The sequence below is a fragment of the Danio rerio genome, chromosome 13 (genome assembly GCF_049306965.1).
Source record: "Danio rerio strain Tuebingen ecotype United States chromosome 13, GRCz12tu, whole genome shotgun sequence".
Lineage (NCBI taxonomy): Eukaryota > Metazoa > Chordata > Actinopteri > Cypriniformes > Danionidae > Danio > Danio rerio.
In genome coordinates this window covers 37328334-37350409 of record NC_133188.1, presented here as the reverse complement: position 1 = coordinate 37350409, position 22076 = coordinate 37328334, and the positions used below count along the sequence as shown (strand labels likewise).

The 22076-nt window shown below is 35.8% G+C and overlaps 1 protein-coding gene across 6 annotated transcripts in view; it reads right to left on the bottom strand.

Annotated features, from left to right (window-relative positions):
• macrod2 (mono-ADP ribosylhydrolase 2) overlaps positions 1-22076 on the bottom strand; it is an 862720-nt gene that overhangs the window by 663934 nt on the left and 176710 nt on the right. For all 6 annotated transcript variants that reach the window (XM_017358720.3, NM_200549.1, XM_073919424.1 and 3 more), the window contains 1 exon segment: positions 9670-9699. In XM_017358720.3, coding sequence (XP_017214209.1) covers positions 9670-9699 — 30 coding nt within the window.

Genomic DNA, 22076 nt, shown 5'->3' with positions numbered 1-22076 from the left:
AACATATGTTTGTTTGATGTAAAAATTCGTAATAATGACAAAAGATATTGATTTGTGGATCTCCTTACTTCCGGGTGCAGCTGTGGCTGGTGTATTCTGGGAAATTTTCTTACCTCTTGGTTTCGAGTGTGGTGCTGAAAAATCTTTGTTTGAAGGGGTGTATACCCCTTGCCCTTAGCCCTATGCCTACAAGCTAAAGAGAATTTGGACACCACTACCCCTTCACGGGAACATGCAAAACATGGGGTAGGGGTAAGGGGAAGGGCTAAGGGGTAGAATTGGGATTGGGCCTAAATATAACTATTTAGTTACTTACATATTTACTCACAGCATTATTGGTTTCCAAAAGGCTACATATAATTTACTTAACGTGCAATGATCAAACTGGCACATAGTTTAATTGTAGGCTTATTATACTACCATTTATGAGGGACAATTCCAGTATGAACTTTTACACTAAATCAAAATAGAAAACATTACTAAAAAAAAAAAAAAACTTATATCAAGTCTTAACAAACAGTATCCTAATAAATGTACAGCTGTCAGTGTACATCCAGTTTTCCCTGCAGTTTTTCCACTCGCTGCTCTAATGCATTGTGTTTTCTTCTTGAAAATAAGTAAATGTTTTCACCTTTTGTAAAAAATAGTTGACCATACTGTGAAAAGAAGGATCTCAAAGTCATACAGTCACTACTGGAAAGGTGTCAAAGATTCAGAAGGCATTAGAAAAATCAAAGAATGAGAAAGACCTGGAAGAATTTTTCTCAAGAACAGCAGTCAGTTTAACTTCTCAGGACACACAAGAAAATGAAAAACAACCATAGCAAAATATTAAAACAGTCATGAGCTATGCAGGTAATGACAGAGAGTTATGGTTTAAGGGTGTGTAATTATTTTTTTGAAAGGAGCATTTTTTATAAACTCAGTTTTCTGAGTGGAGTACAACTGTAAAGTGGAATAGCTCATTCAATTTTTATTATCCCTCTTATTTTGCTAATATTATTTTTTAAATTCAACAATACTTATGACGCAGATTAGATGTTGAATTATTTGAAGCCAACAACATTTTTCTTGCAAGCAAACAAAGCTTTCTTGTGGCATTATTTCTCATAAAACTAACTAGCTTGTCTGCAGTCAAAGAAAAACAGATTGTCTTTTACATTAACCGCCATTTACAGTATCCATTACTGTAATTTAATTTCCACCAAATTAAGATGTAACTATAATGGAATACAGTTCCTAATATTTTCAATTTGTGGGCAGCATGGTGGCATGGTGGTCAGCACCATCACCTCACAGCAAGATGGTTCGAGCCCCAGCTGGGTTAGTTGCAGTTTTGTGTTGAGTTTGTGTGTTTTCCTCATGTTGGCATGGGTTTCCCCTGGGTGCTCCAGTTTCCCACACAGTCCAAAGAGACACGATGAATTGAATAGTACGATATGTGTGTGTGAATGTCCAAGTGCTGGGTTGTGGCTGGAGTGGCATCCACTGCGTAAAACATATGTTGGTTAAGGGCCTACTCACACTATGCCATCCGTACCGTGCCCAGGCCCGTTTCCCGGATCGTTTGAGAAGTGTGAGTGCGCTGAATCGGGCTCAAGCACGGTTCACTTGGCCGGCCCTGGCCCGGTTGGAAGAGGTGTGCCTGAGCGCGGTTCACTTGGGCTTTGGCGCGGTACACTTGTGTGTGAGTGCAAAACGCACCAAAGCCCGAAACTGAAGGCGAGAAGTGACTTTTAAGGGGCTGTTTCATATGGATTTATTAATCCTTCTTACTGTTCAGTGAACGCAAACTGCCGTAGTTTATTAAAGACGAGAACTCCTTACAGCATGACAGCTGCGCGGCTTCAGCAGACCTCCTCATTCCTGCAGCACGAGAGCATTATGATTGTTTTTGAGCGCCAAAAGTGGCGGATTTGTTCGGCGAAATCAAATTGTCGCCGCATCCCTAAGGACTGTTTGGCGAAATATTTGACTGCATGTCACTGCATAATAAACGACTGAAACGATATAACTAGAGATATCTCCACTGTGCTGCTGAGTGAGAGAGTGCTTCTCACTGAACAGCACAGCAGCGATGACGTAAGCGTGCCGAGGCCCATTTGTGGTGTGAGTGCGGGCCGTCGGGGGAGACGAGAGGGGGGACAAGCGTGCTTTGGCCCGGTTCGAGGCAACTGTACCTAGTGTGAGCACAGCCTAAATTGATGGTTTATTTTGCTGAAGCAAATTAATGAATGAACGCATTAAACCAAAACAGAAACTTTAAATACCATTTACTCACTCTCAAGTGGTTCTAAAACTATAAAAGATTAATTATTTGGTTAAACACTAAAAGAAAACACTTTGGAGAAATCTGAAAGCCTGTTACCACTGACTTCCATTGTAGGAAAAACAAAAACGAAGTAAATGGTTCAGCTTTCTTTAAAATATTTTCTTTTGTTCTTTTGTGTGATCACAATGCAGGATGTACAACGTATTCCATGTGTCAAAGATTTTTAGAGGCTTTTTAAAATGGATCATTAATATGCAGTGGTTTTTTTTTTTTTGGACTATTTTGAGGTTTATTAATTTATTGGTTACAAAAATGTCAGCATAAATTTTCATAAAAACAAAATCCCTTGAGTAAGTGTACACGTGAGTGTGTTTGTGTGCGTGTGTATTTCTCATGTGTTTTTTTTTTTTTGTGTTTTTTTAATAAATTTTAGAAATGTTAATTTTGGAAAACCATGCTGGTGGAATAATAGCAGACTGATTACAAAATGATTTGAGCATGAAGGTTAAATGCTATTACTTCTACTGAACATGCGCAACTTTAGAAGGACAAAATGTCACCTGAAGTGCTGCGATTTGTCTGGGTTGTCTAATTTAAGCCTTGAGTGCTAAAGAGGCTAAACGGTTTCAGTCACAATGTAAACAAGTCAATATCCCCAGTGGGTGAAGACATCAAAGTCATTACACTACTGAAAACATGACTAAGTGAAAAAAAAGCTCAAGCATCATGTTAAACAAAACTGATAGACATCAAGTCTCATTTACATCAAATGTAACGCAGCCCATCAAGACTCCGTCAACACCCAACAAGATAAACAACCCCATACTGTTTATATAATCAGTTGCATCTCTGACCTGCTTCATTTACTAGAAGGCAAAAATCAAGATATTAGGATTTTGCAGTTAAGTTGAAATTTTAAAGATATACAGTATTGTGCAAGTATCTTAGGCCTATATAAAAGGTATGGGGCAAGTGCAGGGTCATTACATTTGGGTGAACTATATCCTTAATATTCAGACAGAGAATATGAGAAATATGTACACAATATTTAGAAAATTATTACTTTTGAAATCAAAAAATTAGCATCAAAAGTCCATGTTTAATGTGACCTCTTTAGCACCAAGCAATAGCTTGAACTTTTTTGTTGAGTCTTAAATTATTTAGTATTTAATATCAAGTATCTTTTTCAGCATTTCTAAAAGTCTGAAGTCACCACTACTGAAGGAAAATTTTGTATACATCTTTTTTTTTTCGTAAAAGATTTTGGAGTCAATTCAAGCAGTGATGCTTTGTTCTCCTCTCTTCTCCAAAGTAGAAATAGAAAGAGGAATAGGCTACATATTGTGTTCATCCAATTCTGCATAGAGTTGAAAGGAGAGATCAAAGATCTGCGCTATGATTATACCAAAATACAAAGTTTATTTAAGAAAATCTGAGGAATTTTATTACATTGCTTGTGATGCTTCACACATTTACATACCTAAACAAATCCCAAACAGAGACTGACAGTAGACATTAAATAATAGATGGCGGGCGCATTGATGTATCAAAGCAACATTCCGAAAGCAAACCATGCTTTCAGTACACAGACAGACAGACAGACAGACACAGACACACACACAGACACACCCCAAACAGCAGAAGGAGAGATGTGCGCCAGTCACTGAATTCAACTTAGGGGTTCGATCTCAACTTTCCACCACATACTATCTTTATTTTATGCACTATGTTTGTCAAAGTTATCTGTAGCTCAAATGACGGCATTCTGTAATTAGTTTGTACGGTGGCTCTGAACTGTCAAAACACCCTCAAAGTGCTTTTTCGAATTTAAAAAACTGAAGAAAAAAAAACAAAATTTTTATGATGGACGAAAGTTTCAGAGGCAGTATGTCAATACGATTGACAGAACGTGAGGTCAAATTTATTTTTCAACAAGCGAAAATTACAGATGAAATTTTTGAATTCAATGGGCAACAACCTTAAGAGTTCTTCCTTAGATTTAGCATGTTTTCTCTTTCTTTTTTTCTCTTTAGTTGAATATCACACTGCCTAAATGGTTGCCTATATACTGTATATAATATTCAGTACTGGACTCCGTGGAGGCCACTTCATGACTGTCTTTGTTTTATCAACTGTATTTCTCCCCAAAAGATTATTTGTAGGGGCAGACAGAATCTGTAGACGTTTTTTTGCCATTTCTGGAAAGAATTTTGTAAAACATCTGCACAGATATAACAAAGTTTTTAGTATCATGACTAAAAACCTATAATATGAAATAAAAAAATAGTAGCTTTTTAACTTTAATGTTTACAATGCAAATCAATCTAGATCCACTTATTTGGTAAACAAAGCAATTCTCTCATATCTACTAAAAGTCAGAAAATATTACTTTACAAACTGTATTGTAAACAAGTCATATGAACACTTTCATATTAGTCAATATTACAACTGAAATTAATTTAAAAACTGATTAAATATAAATTTACTAACATTTACACAAGTAAATAAATAGACTCAAAGATATTCTCAAAATCTGCAAAAATCTGCAGATTTCAGCACGCACATTCTGTGTGGGCCCAGCGATGTGTTTAGGATCATTACCATGCTGAAAAATAAAACTATTACAAATCAGATGCTCTCTAGTAGGAATTACATGACAAATTAAAAACTGTCTGTACTTTTCAGCATTCATAATCCCATCAATTCAGGCAATATTGATAAAAGTTCTAGCAGAAATGTAGATCAAACCAAGACAGAAAGTATTTTTCATTGATTCTTGCATTTTTTTAAACTCTCTCATTTGTATGTCTTAAACAATTAGACCAAAAAAAAAAAAAAAATCAACTAGATGCTGTATTTTCTGGCTGTATTTTAATAAAGAGAATGACAAGTAAAACAACAAATTTAACTGGGGGTCTAAGACTTTTGCGCAGTACTGTATATAGTATATTTTCTTTCAAACATGCAAAAAACAAGTGTGGAGGGTCCATCAAATGATCATATTTGGGGGTCCATTTCATCTAAATAGTTGAAAAACCTCTGATTTAGACTAAGAAATCAAATATTTAAAGATGACCAGTAAGTGGCATTTGAAGAACATACTTTGCTGACCACATCAATTTTATTTTGATTGTGTTTGTTGTGCATTTTATTTGTGGCTCAACTACAGGAAGTCGCTCGACCGCAGCTATGCAACCCTGAGAGAGTCAATAAACTGGGTGGAAAAGTCAAAGCAGCCAAAACGGTTTACAAGAACAATTAAATGACCGTGGCCTTTTGCTCCACCCAGAGTTCAAAGCTCCATACAGTAGAAACTTTCCCTTCTGTTTACATTAGAGAGTCCGTTTTCTGCCAGATCTAAGGTCATTAGAAAGCAAAACAAGGGTAGGGAAAAATCTCCCAGAGATAAGAGGAAGCCTAGGCCCTTCTTTTTTAAGAGGAGCGAGTGAGATGAACTCGTCACAGATGGAGGTCCTCACCTCGATAAACGATAGGCGGTAGGAAAGGGGGAGAAAAGAAAACACGTTTGTTTATCTGCCGCCCCGTTGCTGATATCACTGGGTCAAGAGATAAAGCCACCCAGCACATACAAGATTTTTTTTTTTAGACTGGAGAGAGTGTGAAAGATATGAGGAGCTTTGTCTGGAGTGAAACAGGAGAAATGGATTTTAAAAGGGTGAAGAGGGAAAAAAAAAAAAAAAAGTCACCTTAGCTTGAAGTCTCCTACAGATAAAAGCCCAAAGATCGCTTGCTGCCTGGATCATCATTCAAGAAGCTTTGCTCATATGAGCCCTGCTTTTGCTATGGTTTCCAATTATTTCCAAAGGATTACACTTGGCTTTGTTCAGACAGGCAGTGAAAATCTGTAGATTTGGTGGATACTCAAATGAGATTATGTTTATTGTATGTTACATTTAGGCCAAGAGAAATTACAAGGGATTTGTTTTATCAGGTAATATTAAAAATGTATCAACAAATACTGGATATAAATAATCCCCTTAAGTTTGAAGCATTAATAATATTATGAACTGTTATCTAACCCGAATATCAGCATATTCAAATTATTTCTCAACAATCACGTGATACTGAAGCATGAAGAAATGATGCTGGAAACTCAGTTTTGACCTAACAGAAAAATGAAATAAAATAAAATCAAATCAAATAGTTAAATTAAATAAAACATATTATATTATTTATAATATAAATTATTCTTATTATTGTAAAATGTCATCTTTTTTAAAGTTTGATAAATATATCAAATATATGCAGTCTTTGCAAGATAGTAACTATTAAAAAGCTATGGATTAATTAATTACCAAAAACATTTGAACTAATGTACAACTGATGTCGGTCATTTCCTATCAAAAAATGTCACTGTGCTGTGCAGTGTGAACATAGACTAAATATCCCCAAACTACTGTGACTGTTTCCACATGTTACAACATGCTTTCTTATGTCGCCAACCTTGGATTAGCATTTTGTGTTTTCTTCTTTGACACTATACCAAATGCCTTATAGTTACGGGTTAATTGGTTTTGTAGCACTGGCATCTGGGGATGGCAATTAGAGGAGACAATGCTCTTGATACGGGCTTTGATTAAACTCCCTTCAGTGCTGAACATGACAATAATCTCTTTTTTGTTGTTGCTGTTGTTTGTTTATTTGCAGACTGACGTATTTAAAGAAAAAAAACACCTCCAGATGTAAGGCTAACAGGCATATTTCCTTTCAAAAATCCATTTCAGATACACACAAAAAAACAACTTCAGAGTGTAACATCACCTACCTGATCTAATAGCCTCTCCAACACACACACACACCAATATCAAAAGCCAATTACAGCAAAATAATGAAGAAACCAAATTGCCCTCGAGACGTTTTGCATCGTGACAAATCAATAAAAAGACCATGATGACATACAACGAGGTGCCAATAAAGCGCAGAACCGTTTGACTCCCAGTCGCAGGGTCACACTGATTCACTGACAAGTGCTGTGGTAAGTAGTTTTGTCACAGACGTGTGACCTCTGGCCTTAATCAGGCTGTTTTTTTTTTTGTTTTTTTTTGCCACTTCTTCAATCAGGGAAATCGGTCACAGTGGCTGATAAGAGTCTATACAAGAGCTACAATGAAGAAAGACGAGGGGTTTTTTAGAGCACATCAGATAACATAAGAGCAGTGTATGTGATGCGAGACGGATAGTGTATCACACGTAGTAACGGTGTCCTCTTGAGGGACCCAATCAAGCGCAGTTGGCTGGCGAGATGTGGCAGAAGTGAAGGACCCTCCCTGACACTGGCACAGATGGATAAACAATGAATCGTGCGAAAAGGGCCACACGCCTGACCTACATTCATTATCTGGAGACTTAAACGGATTCCTGTGTAAAAGTGAGATGGATCAAAATTCCAGATGTAATTGGGTTGATTCCCGACCCCACACCCCGACACTTCTCTGGTCCTTCTGTCAAGTCTCGTGGTTTTTACACGTAATTACTTCAATCATGTCAAAGCGTGAGCAGAAATGTTTCCAAATGAGGGCCTGGGTAGTGTTGCTCCATCAACCGCCCACATGGGCAACCCCAGACATGGCTGGACACCTCTGATTTCATCCGCCAGTGGACGGCAAAAATGTTGTGTAATACGACCATATATATATATATATATATATATATATATATATATATATATATATATATATATATATATATATATATATATATATATACATATATATATAACAGAAATACTTAATAAAATACTCATAATTTACATAAGCACAATATTACACACCATTGTTTGGATGCAGACACAAACACAAATAACAGCATTGTGAGAAAGATGCAGTCTTCAAACTAAATGTTTGCATTGAGATTTTTTTTTAGAGATTTTTTGTTTTTTTATGTTAGACATGTAATGATTAGTTAAAAAAGTGCTTTATATTTTATAAATTTTTATTATAAATTTTCATTTTAAAAAAGTGAAATCCGGTCACATGAATGACTCAATTTCTAAATATATGAAATGTAAAACCTCCACTATTGTGGATGACTCTTTCTATCCTTTTCATGGTTCCTTTAAGTCTGGTAGATGGTATGAAGTCCCTTTGGCAAAAAAGTTAAATACAAGAAGACATTTATTTCCACTGCCACTGTTTTTTTTAAATAGGATTTTCTAATTATTGTGAAAGTGTATTTATGTTTTGTTGTTGTGTGTGAGCCTATGTCTAAAGACAATTTTCTAACCCCTGAGAGATAGACAACAAAGTTTATTAAATTGAAGCAAAAGAATAGAATACTTTATATATAATTGATAAACTGTATACAGTTAAAGTGAAAAGCGAGCGCGTCAAAATTCGCTTCATTGATCTCATATTTAAAGAGGCCGTTGCAGCATATCAGCAAATCAGTTACAAACCTGCATAAAAACATGCTTTGTAGCATGAAAATGTTGCACGCTTTTTACCAAATTCATTTAACTGTGGAAAATTAAGTTGTTGTGTGAGGCTTTGCTCCACTTGATCCAATGTGTCCATATGTCTGAAATACTCTGAAGCAGCAATAATGTTTTGTAGTCAGTTAAAATGAGATTCCAGCCTTTAAAAATATATAATGTTAATAATATGTGAAAATATTAATGCACATCAACTCGCCAGTAGCTTTTTTTTTTTTTTTTTCTTTTTTGTATGTCCCTGTAAGAACACATCGTAAATAATTGGAACTTAGGCATCCGCTGATCAATTGTGATCAGAACTAAAGTTAACAGAAATGTGTTCTCTGGAATCCTCTCAAACTGAGGACTTTAACAGTCTGACTGCTTGCGGCCGAACCACATCATAGTTCATTACCGTAAAGTTGACTTGATTTCAACTCTCCTCGACGCCCACACCGCAAAGATGCAGTCCGCCACTCCTCGACTCGTATCGCCGGCGGCTCCCATTGAAAACAAATGACTTCTGGCTACTTTGACGCTCTTGCAACTTTCGGTGTACGCACAGTACGCACAGTAATTAGCTTAGTTAACCTAATTAACGTAGTTAAGCCTTTAAATTGCACTTTAAACTGAATACTAGTATCTTGAAAATGATCTAGTCAAATATGATACTGTCATCATAACAAAGATAAAAGGCAAAAGTTATTAAAAAATTGGTTATTAAAACCATTATCTTCAGAAATTAGTTGAAAAAAATTTCCGTTAAACAGAAATTGGGGAAAAAATATACAGTATAAAAGTATAAATACAAGTGAAAATTTAAAAGGAGGGCTAATAATTCTTCAGTGGTATAAAATATTAATTGATTGCATTGCTTTGTCAAATCACTTAACCCCTATGTGTCATATCCACCTAGCACTTCCAAATGATGTCACAATGAATGCATAGTAAAAGACCAGACACTTACCTCCTCCACCACCAAGCAGAGAAGAGTTTGCTGTAGAGGAAACAAAAGAGAGAAAAACAACATGAGTGTCGGAATTAAAGAATACGTTCAAAAGAAGCACTTTCGCTCAAAGCAGAGCACACTATCATTCAGATGAGAGCCAACAGAGATGTAAAACCTCAAGGTCAAGAACACTCCAATGCCAGACGTTTGCACTGAATAGAGGTTTGAGGCTTCAGTGAGCTGGCAGCCATACTGCCGAATGCTATCATTACACTCCTAAATGAACGCCATTGAGCACTAAACGCCCCGGCTGCGTGTTTTCTGTCAGAGCCGAGTGGGATACATGTAGAGCCACAGCGGTGAGTTTAAGCAGACGCGAATGGGGCCTGGCTGCTTCTTTGATGCAGCGTTTCTGATCTCTGATAGTGCAGTGGGCGGCCCAGGGTCCAAGTCTGTCTGAGAAAACCCTCCCGCCAACCCGGATAAGAGCGCTAACAACAAAGTAAAAAAAAAATATCCCACTTTATTTGAGAGCGACAATCTGCCACACAAGTGTTTGTGAATTACACTGTTATGTGCAATTTGCTGCTATTCAAGTGGTCAAGCCAATAAGTGGCTTAATTCAGAAAGGGGTAACCTGATACATTCACATAAAAAAAAAAAGATTAATGTGATTAGCACTATAATAACAAAAATTACATGAAAATGAAACCCTTAATCAAATCAAGTCCATAAATAAACGTTGTTAGTTACTATTTCACTTAATATTACTACTTTTAAAGGTATTCAAATATAAAATGGAAGTGCGGTGGCGCAGTGTGTAGCACTGTCGCCTCACAGCAAAAAGGTAACTGGTTCAAGCCTCAACTGGGTAAGTTGGCATTTCTGTTTGAAGTTTGCATGTTCTCCTCTTCTTAGTTCACTTTTTAAGACCTCGCAGCTTTGTGCAATTTGACAAGCTTTTTTCTACAGCGCATTGTGTTCTGCGTCCTGATTAGCACATTGCCGTGTTTCTTGTACAGTACAGAATGCGTTCAGCTTGTCAAATTGACATAAATCTTGATTTGATCGCTAGCAGTGTGGCTCCTAAGTACTGTACAGTGTGTTTACAAGTTTTCCCCACAATGTTGACAAAGGTTCTGCACCGTCAAAGACACCTGGGGTAGCACCCAAAAGGCAGAGGAAGATGCTAACATCGCACAAAAAGTTGAACTTCCGGTCATGCAAGGAAAAGAGAAGTTATGTGGCTGTAGGGCGCCATTTCAGAATTAATAAATGAAGATCAAATGGTTTTGATCTGTTGTTTCATTTTGTAATACTGGACATATTTTCCTACAAAGGTTTGAATTTTGAAAGTGTTTAAACAAAACAGAAAAGTGTGAAAATGTTAATGTCTGTCTGAGAAAAGTGTATAATGTGTGTAGTAAGGGCTTTTACAGCCTTAAAACATCTATAATATTGTAGAAAAAAAAGCTGACTACGGTTTTCGTCTACTGTGGGTTATTTGTATGTGTGTCCGGCAAATAATGAGGGACCACTGTATTCTGAAGAGAACTGAAAACCTGTAACCATCGACTTCCACAGTATTTGTTTTTCCTACCACGGACATCAATTGTTACAGTAGGTTCTAACATTTTTCCAAATATCCAGAATACTTTCTTGTGTGCAACAGAATAAACAGTACATTTAAATTTTTTTCAGTAAATGTAAAACCTTACATGACCTAAGAGTGACCAACAGATTTTTAAAGATGTATGCAAGTACAAAGGCAAGACAAGTTTATTTAAATAGCACGTTTCATACACAACAATAATTCAAAGTGTTTTACATAAACAAGAATAAATAAAACAAGTATAAGAACATAAAAACAAAGAAAAACAAACAAATTAAAATGTGTTAAAACTAGTTTTAAAGGAAATGAAAAAGAAAATACAAAGTAAATACGAGCAAAACTATTTTAAATCTGCACTTTTCAGAAGGAATACGAAGAGAAACATCAGCATTTTAACAGCATAGGAAAGCCGTAATAGTGCACCCATGTGCTTCTGTCCTGAGCTTTCCCAAAACAACGACAGTACGGCATATCCCGGTGGGGAATCTGAGAAAGTAGAGAATAATGACCCACGAGGGCCCTTTTATTTTTACTTTCTTAAATGTTTCTTTCCCTTTGTGAAGCAAGTCTCTCTGTGGGATTCTTTTGATCTCTTTTCCCCTTGCTCCTGCTCTTTTTTTTTTTTGTCTTCGAGAATAAGCGTCTAGGTAAGCACATTAAAAAAAAACCCTGCTACCTCCACTGAGATCGACAACAAGACTAACCCCTCAGCAACTGATATCAAGGGAGACATTAAAATCCTCAAAATGGATGGGGACTTTTCTTTTACAATCTCTTATCATGCGACAGCAAGCGGGAGAACAAATGGAGAACAGCTGCTGCGAAGAAGCAAAAGAGAAAGCGTGTGCACTTTCAGAAGAATATCTCAGTGCTGCTGTGCCGGGAAACTGGCTACTCACAGTGTGATCCAAAGTGACAGGAGCTTGAGTCCGAACAGGACACAGTCAAAATCTAAACTGAAATCTACACCAGAGGGGTAATCATGCCATTTTGCAGTCTGATAGAGGAATTAATCATAAAACACATTAGCTCACTGTCTGTCTTGCTCTATATTTAAGTAATACAGTACAATTGGAAAATAATCATTGCCAAAAGCAATGGTTAAACAATGTGGTTATGTGTTAAAGGGAAAGTTCACCCAAAAATGAAACTTCTGCCATCACTTTCTCAGCCTTCACTTCATTCCAAACTTATTTGAGTTTCTTTCTTTTGTTGAACACAAAAGAAGATATTCGGGGAAAATGATGGTTAATTGGCACCCAATGACTTGCATAGTGTTATTTTTCCTAATATTGAGGTTGATGGGTGCCAGAAACTCATGTTTTACCTAAATATGTTCTTCTGTGTTTAGAAAAAAACAAAAAATAAACTCATAAAAGATGAAGGAGAATAATTCATTCATTTTACTTCAGCTTAGTCCCTTTTTTGTCAGGGGTCGCTACAGCAGAATGTATCGTCAACTATTCTGGCATATGTTTTAAGAAGCGGAAAACCTTGCTAGCCAATACTGGAAAATACACACACCCATACACTACAGCCAATTTAGTTTATTTAATTCAACTTTATGTCTTTGGACAGTAAGGGAAACCGGAGCACCCATAAGAAACGCACAGAAATGCCAACTGGCCCAGACAAGACTTAAACCAGCTACCTTCTTGCTGTGAGACGACAGTTCTAACTACTGAGTCACGTTTCACCCTGGAAGGGAATAAATGAGGTAATTTGAATTTATTTAGGTGGATTATCCCTTTTATGAAAATGTATACAGTAGTCAACATTTGAAGAGGATCAAAAAAGGTTTTCTAAAACTGTCCTGAGACAAGATTGAGTGTTGGCTGAATAGTTTTAAGACAACTTTAATGAAAGGTAAATACAGCAAAAATACTGTATTTCCATTTACAGCACCATTTATCTTGCTCTATATTTACAGTATTGTATATGTTTACTGTAAAATATACAAAACTGTTTACAATGCAACTTTAAAATACAATAAAAAAGTTATTACAGTTAAATAATGTGAAATTTATAAAAATCTAGTTTTAATTAAAATTAGTCATTTAGATAGTTCCAATGAAATATAAGAAAACTGTCTAGAAAATACTTCAATGTTGAAGGAAAAGATATATCCGAGATATATGCAATCTTAAGAGATCAAGCTGATTCTTCTTTAAACTCAGCATCACAGAAGTTGGCAGAAAGATAAAATAAATAAACAGAAAAAAGAACAAGCAGAAAATCAAAGCAGCTAATCAACAGAAAGGGCAACATGTGCTACTTCCTGTGTCATTCTAGACCTTTGCCCTACCTAACGTCCACTGTAGATAAGACCAAAACGCTCAATGGAAAAAACAAAGCTCTGTCTGTACATGATGGTTTTTTATTTTTTCTCTGTCCTGTCCGGGCCATAAATCCCAGTCAAAGCTTCCTCCTTTCTTAAAGAACTGACGAGGGCCGGTAGGACTAACAGCAGTAGGCGTCCCGCTAAGCTCGTAAATCTAACAATACAGAAACACAGAGATTGTGCAGGTCATTAGTTAGTGTCAGAAAACAACACAGACGCCGGCCTCCGTGGTGACGACATCCTCACACATTCCCACACTTCCACACACACAATCGCATCTTTCCTGTGTTTTTTTTTTCTCTTGCACTCAGGGTTGATACCAAGCAGCTAAAAGCCGCTCACACTTTCCTGTCAGGTCTACAGGGAAATACAAGTCCCACATAAAGAAAAAAACACTGCATTAATACCTCACACACACACAAAAAAAAGCAAAAATTAAGGCAAGCCTACAGCAAAGACTAGAACACAACAAGATTTTGCCTATTTTTAATTAAGCCAGAGTTTTTTTTTTTTTTGATGCCATGCCAGCACCTACTGTAGGCATGGCCGGTATAAGATTTTGACATTGTTTAAAATTTTGACTAGGATAAATATTTCATGGTATTGTGATTACTGCTCTAAAATATATTCTTTCTAAATGTCTGGGTAAAAAAATCTACAACTTTTTCCCTTTTGAACACAATAGATTTTAACTTTTTTTTAATATTTTGAAACAGTAAACAAAGCTAAATAATTCAAATGAATCATTGACTTCTGCTGTCTTCATTAGTTTCAAAAACACTGATTTTCTTTAAAATGGCAACCTTGGATATATTTTTAAAAAACAATACAAAAAGCTAAAAAAAATAAATCTTGCACATACCTTATAAAAGGTAAAGCAGAAAAATTTGGCAGTTTAAAAACCTTGACTTTTCCAAAACACGGCATACCTTGAAAACAGTTAGCGTACTATACCCATCAGCACCACAGGTTATTTTTTATAGCAAAACATTAAAGTAATAAATACAAGAAAAATAAATACAGCAAAAACCAGCAAAAAAACACAAGTTTTGTTTTAAAAAGATTATTTAAATTAATATTATAAAAATGTTAATACTATTTCTGGCAAAAATGTTCAAACCTTAAACTAAATAGCTCTTTCGAATCTGAATAACCCTTTAAGTGAGTTTTCTTTACAAAAGAGTTTCTATAAATATTAAAGGGATCGTCCTTCCAAAAATGAACCGTTTGTCATTTGCTCACCCTTCACTTGTTCTAAACCTGAAGCTTCTTTCTTCTTTTTCAAAAATTTGTAACTTTTTTTTTTTTTTTTTTAGAATGGTAATAAACTATAATCATTGACCACTGTATTATTTCTCTTTCCTACTATGGATAGCAATGGTTGCAGGTCTTTAGGTTTCTTCAAAATAACTTCTTCAGTGTTCAACAAATTAAGGAAACTCAAAGATTTATAACCACTTAAGCGTGAGTAAATATCTCCTTTTTTGGCAATCTATCCCTTTACAAGGTAGATAAAGTCCAATAAAATATGTTTTAGAGAAAATGGAATCTGGCAAAACATGCATTTATTAGGATATTTACCTTAAATTAAATAGCATGAGTCAGTAACTTATTTAAAATTCAGTTTGAAACTTCAGAATATATTTAATAAATGTTATTTTTTATCAATGTATCTATGTGAAAGCTATGTGAAATAAACATTAAAATGCAGTCATATTACCATTTTACAGCTTTTTTTTTAAATGGCAAAGTATTTTTAAAAGTCCAGTATTTTCAACAGAATGTGAGGATTAGAGTCAGTAAGCAGTGCAAAAATGACACAAAAACACAAAAAGATTTGTTGAGTGCAAATGCACTTACTGACTGAGTTCTGCATGCTCACAAATTCTCTTATGATAAACAACGATCTGTATATTTGAACTAAGAGATTCATTTTGGTACGTTTCAGTCATTTTAATGACTAATGTCATTAAAAACTGACATGTTTTGTTTTCATGTAGCCAGAATATAGCATGCCTTTAATTGATGAAATTATCATTGAAAAAATAAAAGACAACACAAACACAACTAATAAGATGATCATAAAACTTACCCATAGGAAAGCAAAACAATGGTATCGATGCACATCAGTTCAAACCAACAGAAAGCTATTTGGTCTGTTTGATTTACTAATATTTTATCAAATGATTTAAAAAAATGAATAACCTACTGTAAAGAACCTAAACTTAACTGAAGGTGTGATGCAATCACAACGCACAAAATGTATAAAGGAGACAACTTATTTGGTATTTGCTGCTAATTTCCCAAAAAATGAAATACTTCATTAATAATTGCCACAATTATTATTCTACTGCTGGAGAAGTATACCGTAAGTTTTTGATACATTCTGTACACACTACAACCAAGCTAAAGCACAGCATCAACCAGTTAAAAACACTCACAGAAATTGCATTTCTTAATTAATCTCATTTATAAGAGCCTGCCAACCTTTATACAAGCTTCCAGAACTTTTCACAATTTCATCCATATTCCGTTCAGTTCTACAACAATATCAGAATTTGTGATTAACTGACTAACTCCATCTGGCGTGCAGAATAAAGATGCAAGAGTAAAGCGAGCACACAGCCTGCATTAACCTGAGGCTAAACGAAAAACTGATCTGCCAAGCCCTCAAATGAACCAAGCTAAAATGCCTCACCGGAAAACAACTTGATTTTCTTGTCTGGTTTTAAACCCCCCTTGTTTTTCCTGGAGTTAGCTTTCAGATGCAGACAATCCGCTTTTTACACAATTATGATGCCTAGTTCAAAAAAAGCAACAGAATTTTTCCCTCACAGATTTATAGCCTCTCTACAAAATTAAAGCACAAGTGGATGAAGCACACAGACGCGCTAAACTTGGCGGTATATAGAGCCTATAGAAAATCATCATACTCCTTTGAAATATCACTTTGTCATACACCTTCAAATCATATTCCAAATACCTTTTCCAGTCATAGAAATGGTTTTGTAGCCTTCTCCTACAACTTTATCCTGAAGGTCTATTGAAAGCAAGGTGTAATATGAGTTGTATTGATTTTCACAGGGTATGATTATTTTCTATAGGTGATGAAGCTGAAATTGAGCTTTTTGATGTTAAGGAATTGTAAAAACATGATCTGACAGAGTACGATGTCGCAATTAGTTAAAACACAACCGAATTCAACGCTTCAAATGCACAGCCATGTACAAATTGGCTTGCAATCCTCAAAATAAGGATGATAGGTGAATCTCCCATCAGTTTACCCACACATGCCGGACTTTCCACTTCACAAAACAGCTTAACTAGGTCTGCCAGTCATTTGTAGAGTAAGCAATGGGTTGTAGATCATCACACACAGACACACATACACAGCGAAATTGCTGAAAGCTGGAAAAAAAAAATCAGGGAGAACCCATCTCATGTCAGCAAAGCTCGGCGTTAAATTGAACCAAGTCTTGTGGGTAATGATAAGACTCTTTATTAGACACTGAGACAGAAAGTGTGAGAGAGAGGTTGTGGGGGAGAAAACTAGGCTGTATTTCTTATTTGCAGCACATTAAAAATACATGCGGTTTTGCCTGGCCTAGTCGCAGTATAGTGCGATAACTCTGCTCGGCTCTTTTGTTCTTTATTGCGCCGAGCGTTCCCGGAGGAATCTGCCTGCAACTGCTGAGCACCAGAGCAGGACAAGCTGAATCAGAGAGTATGGGACCAGAACAGATCTCTCATCTCATCTCTCTCTCTCTTCCTCTCTGTACGCGTACAGTTATATAGCAGTCAAGGGAGGAAAGGGCCGAAAGCACTCACTGCCTTGCTACTCTTGATCAAAGCCCCTCTTCTCCACATCAGTGAGGTCCGTTCACCAGGCACAGCAATACAGTCCTGCATTTCTGGCAGTAACAACTGTTCAAGGAGGAATTCTCAATCTTTCTGGATGTCCTGGTATATGATGATCAAGAGATCTTCAGTTGTTACACCTAAGGCCAGCTCGAGACAGTGCTGAAATGTCTTGAAGGAAGAGAGTCTATCTAATGAGACATATTCTTGTTTAAAAAAATGAGTAATGATGGGTTTTTGTCACTAAAAAGTAAGCTAGATGGAATACCAAACCAAGCATCTACATTTTAAGATTTAAGAGGTTTCTCTCGACTGTTAAACCAGTGAACATCTTTGTAAGACAAATATTAAGAAACTGAAAATTTGACTGCTGTTCTATGAACTTGTGGAGGTGATTTCAGCAAATCTGATCAGAATGGCACATATTTATTCTGTTAACCAACAGAAAGCTCCTACTGTAAGTTTGAAAGCATTCATACATTTCTCCACTGTTCACAACAAACAATTGCTGCACCTCAATTCAAAGTCTGCATTATTTAAGTCTACTGAAGGCTGACTTCTCACCTTCCATCTTTTCTACGCTCTCTTTCTAATCCTTATATTTGATGGCAAGGCTGAATGTAAAACTAAGTCTGTCCTAATTTGAAAGCTTCATCAAATGCAGCCTTAAAATGCGTCTTTCTTTTCCCAGACTAGAAACAACACAGTTTATGGATCCTTCATAGATTAGTTCAAACTCGGTCATGCAGGGCCGGTGTCCTGCTAAGTTTAGCTCCAACTTGCTTCAACACACCTGCCTGGTTTCTAGTATACCTAGAAAGAGCTTGATTAGCTGGTTCAGGTGTGTTTAATTGGGGTTTGAACTAAAATTTGTAGGATACAGGCCCTCCAGGATTGAGCTTGGACACCCCTAGATTAGACTATCCCAAATTTCAGTGCATGGCAGTAAAGTCAGTTCAGGCGCATTGAAAATACAAAACGTAAAATACATTGCTCCGAGTACGTTTCATAACACATTTCAGATTACCAATCCACTAAAGGCACTTTTTTACATTTTGCTAATCCTAAATACAATACTTTGGGCAGTGGTTCTCAAACTTTTTTTAGCGGAGGGCTGAAAAAAAAAAATTAAGTTAAAAATATAAAATAAAATAAATAAATAACTATTAATATTATAAAATAAAGAAATAAAGAATTTATATATATATATATATATATATATATATATTTTTTTTTTTTTTTTTTCTTTTTGATAATTGTGCTTTTTTGTAGTTTATTCAGGTCGACAATCCTGAAATCCTGATTTACACTGATAAAAAACATTTTCCTAAATGCATTCTAGAACAGGGTGTTCAAGTTCAGAGGCACATTTAAACCACTTAAAATGCAAACAGACACAAGTTTTACCTTGCGTAATTTTTGCAGTTTTGCTGACTGGAATGTTCATTACCAACTTGTTCTAAAAATAATACTGAACATTACTTTTTAAGTTAGTTGCATTTTAAAAATGTGGGAACAAGTGGATTAACATTTTGGGGGGGGGGGGGATGCACTTATACTAGGGGTATAAAACTTTGAGCAGATATGTTGAGCACTATTAAATTTTAATATGTAATTATTCATTAGCCTTATAATATAACACAAACATATACATTATAGCTAAAGTGGTTTTACTCAGGGTCTATACAATTTAGTTTTTTTTAATCATCCAGTTATTAACTAATAGTAGTGAGGTCCACCGCAGAGCTCATTTAGCTGTCATCATTGTAAAAGGAGTGCAAATTCCATAAACTCACTGATGACAGCTCCATTCATTATCAGTGCAGTACTTTTTACTTTCCAATGTTAGTATGCTTGTTTGTCATGCTCCAAAGAGGGCCGTCTGATATTTGCACAATGTAGTGTAAAGTCTGTTGCACAGTGGACGAGGTGCAATGTTATGCTATGTTTTTAAAATGCTATTCGTTTTTTTTTTATGAGTGAAGCCAACACAGAGAGGCTCTCCACAGCGCGAGGCTGATCAGTTACTTAGCAGCGCAAGCCATTTACGGGGAAGCACTTTCAGGCACAGATAACGTTCTTTTTACAGCACTGATCATGTATTTTAACTGAAATGTAGTCAGTTAAATAGACCTGAGCATTAATTCAGTTGTTTAAGATTAACGAGATGAAAACGTAAGCGAAACGTAAACAGCGTCAGGAGCAGCAGACGATCACCAGAAATCACCAAAAGCGCCTGGCCAGGAGCGCTTATTTAATAAAAGTTCTCGTGCAGAGCTGCGTTGCTTTTCCAACGTGTGAAAGTGTCAACTGCATTCAAACGACACAAAAGTACCGCAAATGTTAAGCTTCATGTTTGAGCTCAAATTATAATAAAGAAATATATTATTGTTCTAAATGATGCAGGACACAAAATTAATCCAGTTGGATTACCACTCATCTATAATTTCTTCGCAGTCCCCCTAGCACTATCTGGCAGCCCCCAGTTTGAGAACGGTTGATTTAGGGTATGTTTTGTTGTACGTTCCAGAAACGCATCCTTTTACACATCCATGAGAAGATGGGGCTTGTCACACTCATCACACAGAGCAGCAAACCACTGACCTTTTCCGAAACACCAACCAATGTTTTCGAAAACAAACATAAGAGAAAAGTTTTACCTTGATTTTAGATAGCTTTTTTCAGTTTTGTAAACTGCGCTTCACAGGACTCAAACTCGAGCACTCTGCATCACAAATACAACACCTTATAAAAGTAAGCTACTAAGCAAACTAACCATATGCTAAAAAAATTGTCCATATGGAGATAGACAGTTCAGGCAAACCTATTTATTTATTTTGTGAATTATTTGGTGTTGTGAAGGAACAGCATAAATGTAATCCTTTATCCATTGATAATATATCCCTATAAATATTACTGGTGTGAATACTGCCCCATAACAATCATTTTACCGAGAACCTGCAATCAAACTAATGTATAAGTTTGTTTTAGTGGTTTCATAAAATTTAGACTGAAGCACGCATTTCCAACATTTCTTTGCACAAGATTTCCCATTCTCATAAATACATGCTCCACAGCATCTGCTCTGCTCACCATAAAGTTATACCAAGAGATCTGTTCTGCTTTTACTGCAAATCAACATTGCACTTGTGTTGAGAACAATTAGCAGACACAGGCCACAACAAATGATGATGGCAGCAGCGTGGGACCTGTAGAGGATGACAGAATTGCAATGGTTACGTGTAACATCCCTTTTGCTTCTTTTTAATAACCTTTTTTTTTAATGTGTCAGAGGCGTTCCGGGTGGCCCTGCCGTGCCGTGCCTGGTGAAGAAACATTACTCCGTGCCTCTCATCAAAAAGCACAGAAAGAGAAAACTAGGCTACATAATTCATCAAGCTCCACAATTTTCATGCCACTCTTAACTTGGAGTTTTTCCTCTGAAGGACAAGAAAAAGTGCTTTTAAGGAAGGAGAACAGCTTTTACTTTTCTCTAAAGACCACAGAAATACAGATTTCTCTAAAAAATACATTTCAAAATTTGTGGATCCAATATAATCATGTCAAATGTGCAGCTACAGTACGTCTATACACTAAATTGAGCTTAAATGTCCATCAAGCTGTTTTCACTATACATCAATATACATGTTCTTATGCTCTCATGGAGTATAAAAGTTGATCAATGAACGAATGAACAAACTTTATTTTGTCAAAAATACATAAATTTATACTAAATAAAAACAGAATTGCTTTAAATGCCGTATACACTCAAAATTATTCACTTTAAATAAATAAACAATGTACGTGCTATTGTACTTTGCTGTTGAGCAACACAAAAATAACAAATTAACATTGTAAAAGTAATTTTGTACACTGAATTTCCATAATATAATTGGTGGAAATAAGTTATTATTAATTACGAAATAAAAATCAATCTAATTCAATTCATGTTTTTTTTCTAGAGCGCTTTAGCTTAACATAATAGTTCTAATAAATTACAACTGTGTTAGTCCAGTTTTCAGACACTAATTTCAAAACAAACTTCACCAATTGACGAAAGTGAAGAAAAAACCTTGAGAAAAAACTAGGCTCAGTTGGGAATGACCCATCTTTAACTTCCATCTTTACTTTACTTCATTTCATTTAAAAAAGGGCCACCCAATCAAACATCAATAAATCAGTACTACTTAATACATAACCTGTAAAGAAAATCTTTCAAAATAATGCATATGGGGTATTATTTGACAAATATTAGAACAGAGCCTTACACTATAACATACACAATCTAAAAGCTTCTTTCACAACTCTCAAAACTATTATTTAAACGTATCAGCCAGCTAGCTACAAAAATAAAGACAACCTACATGAAATGTTACTTAAGAGCATGGACCAAAATAATAACAAGGCCTGTTTTCATGTCTGTACGTCATGTCTTTACCGCCCCCATGTATTCTTCTCATCACAATGGCTTAATTCATTCTCACCTTCCATCTTTCCTACGCTCCCTTTCCGATCCTTAGATTTGATGTGCAGAAGAGAAAGCAATAACAAACAATAATGGTGAAAAATAATGATGCTCCCGCTGGTGAATGCAAAGATGGACTAATGCATTCT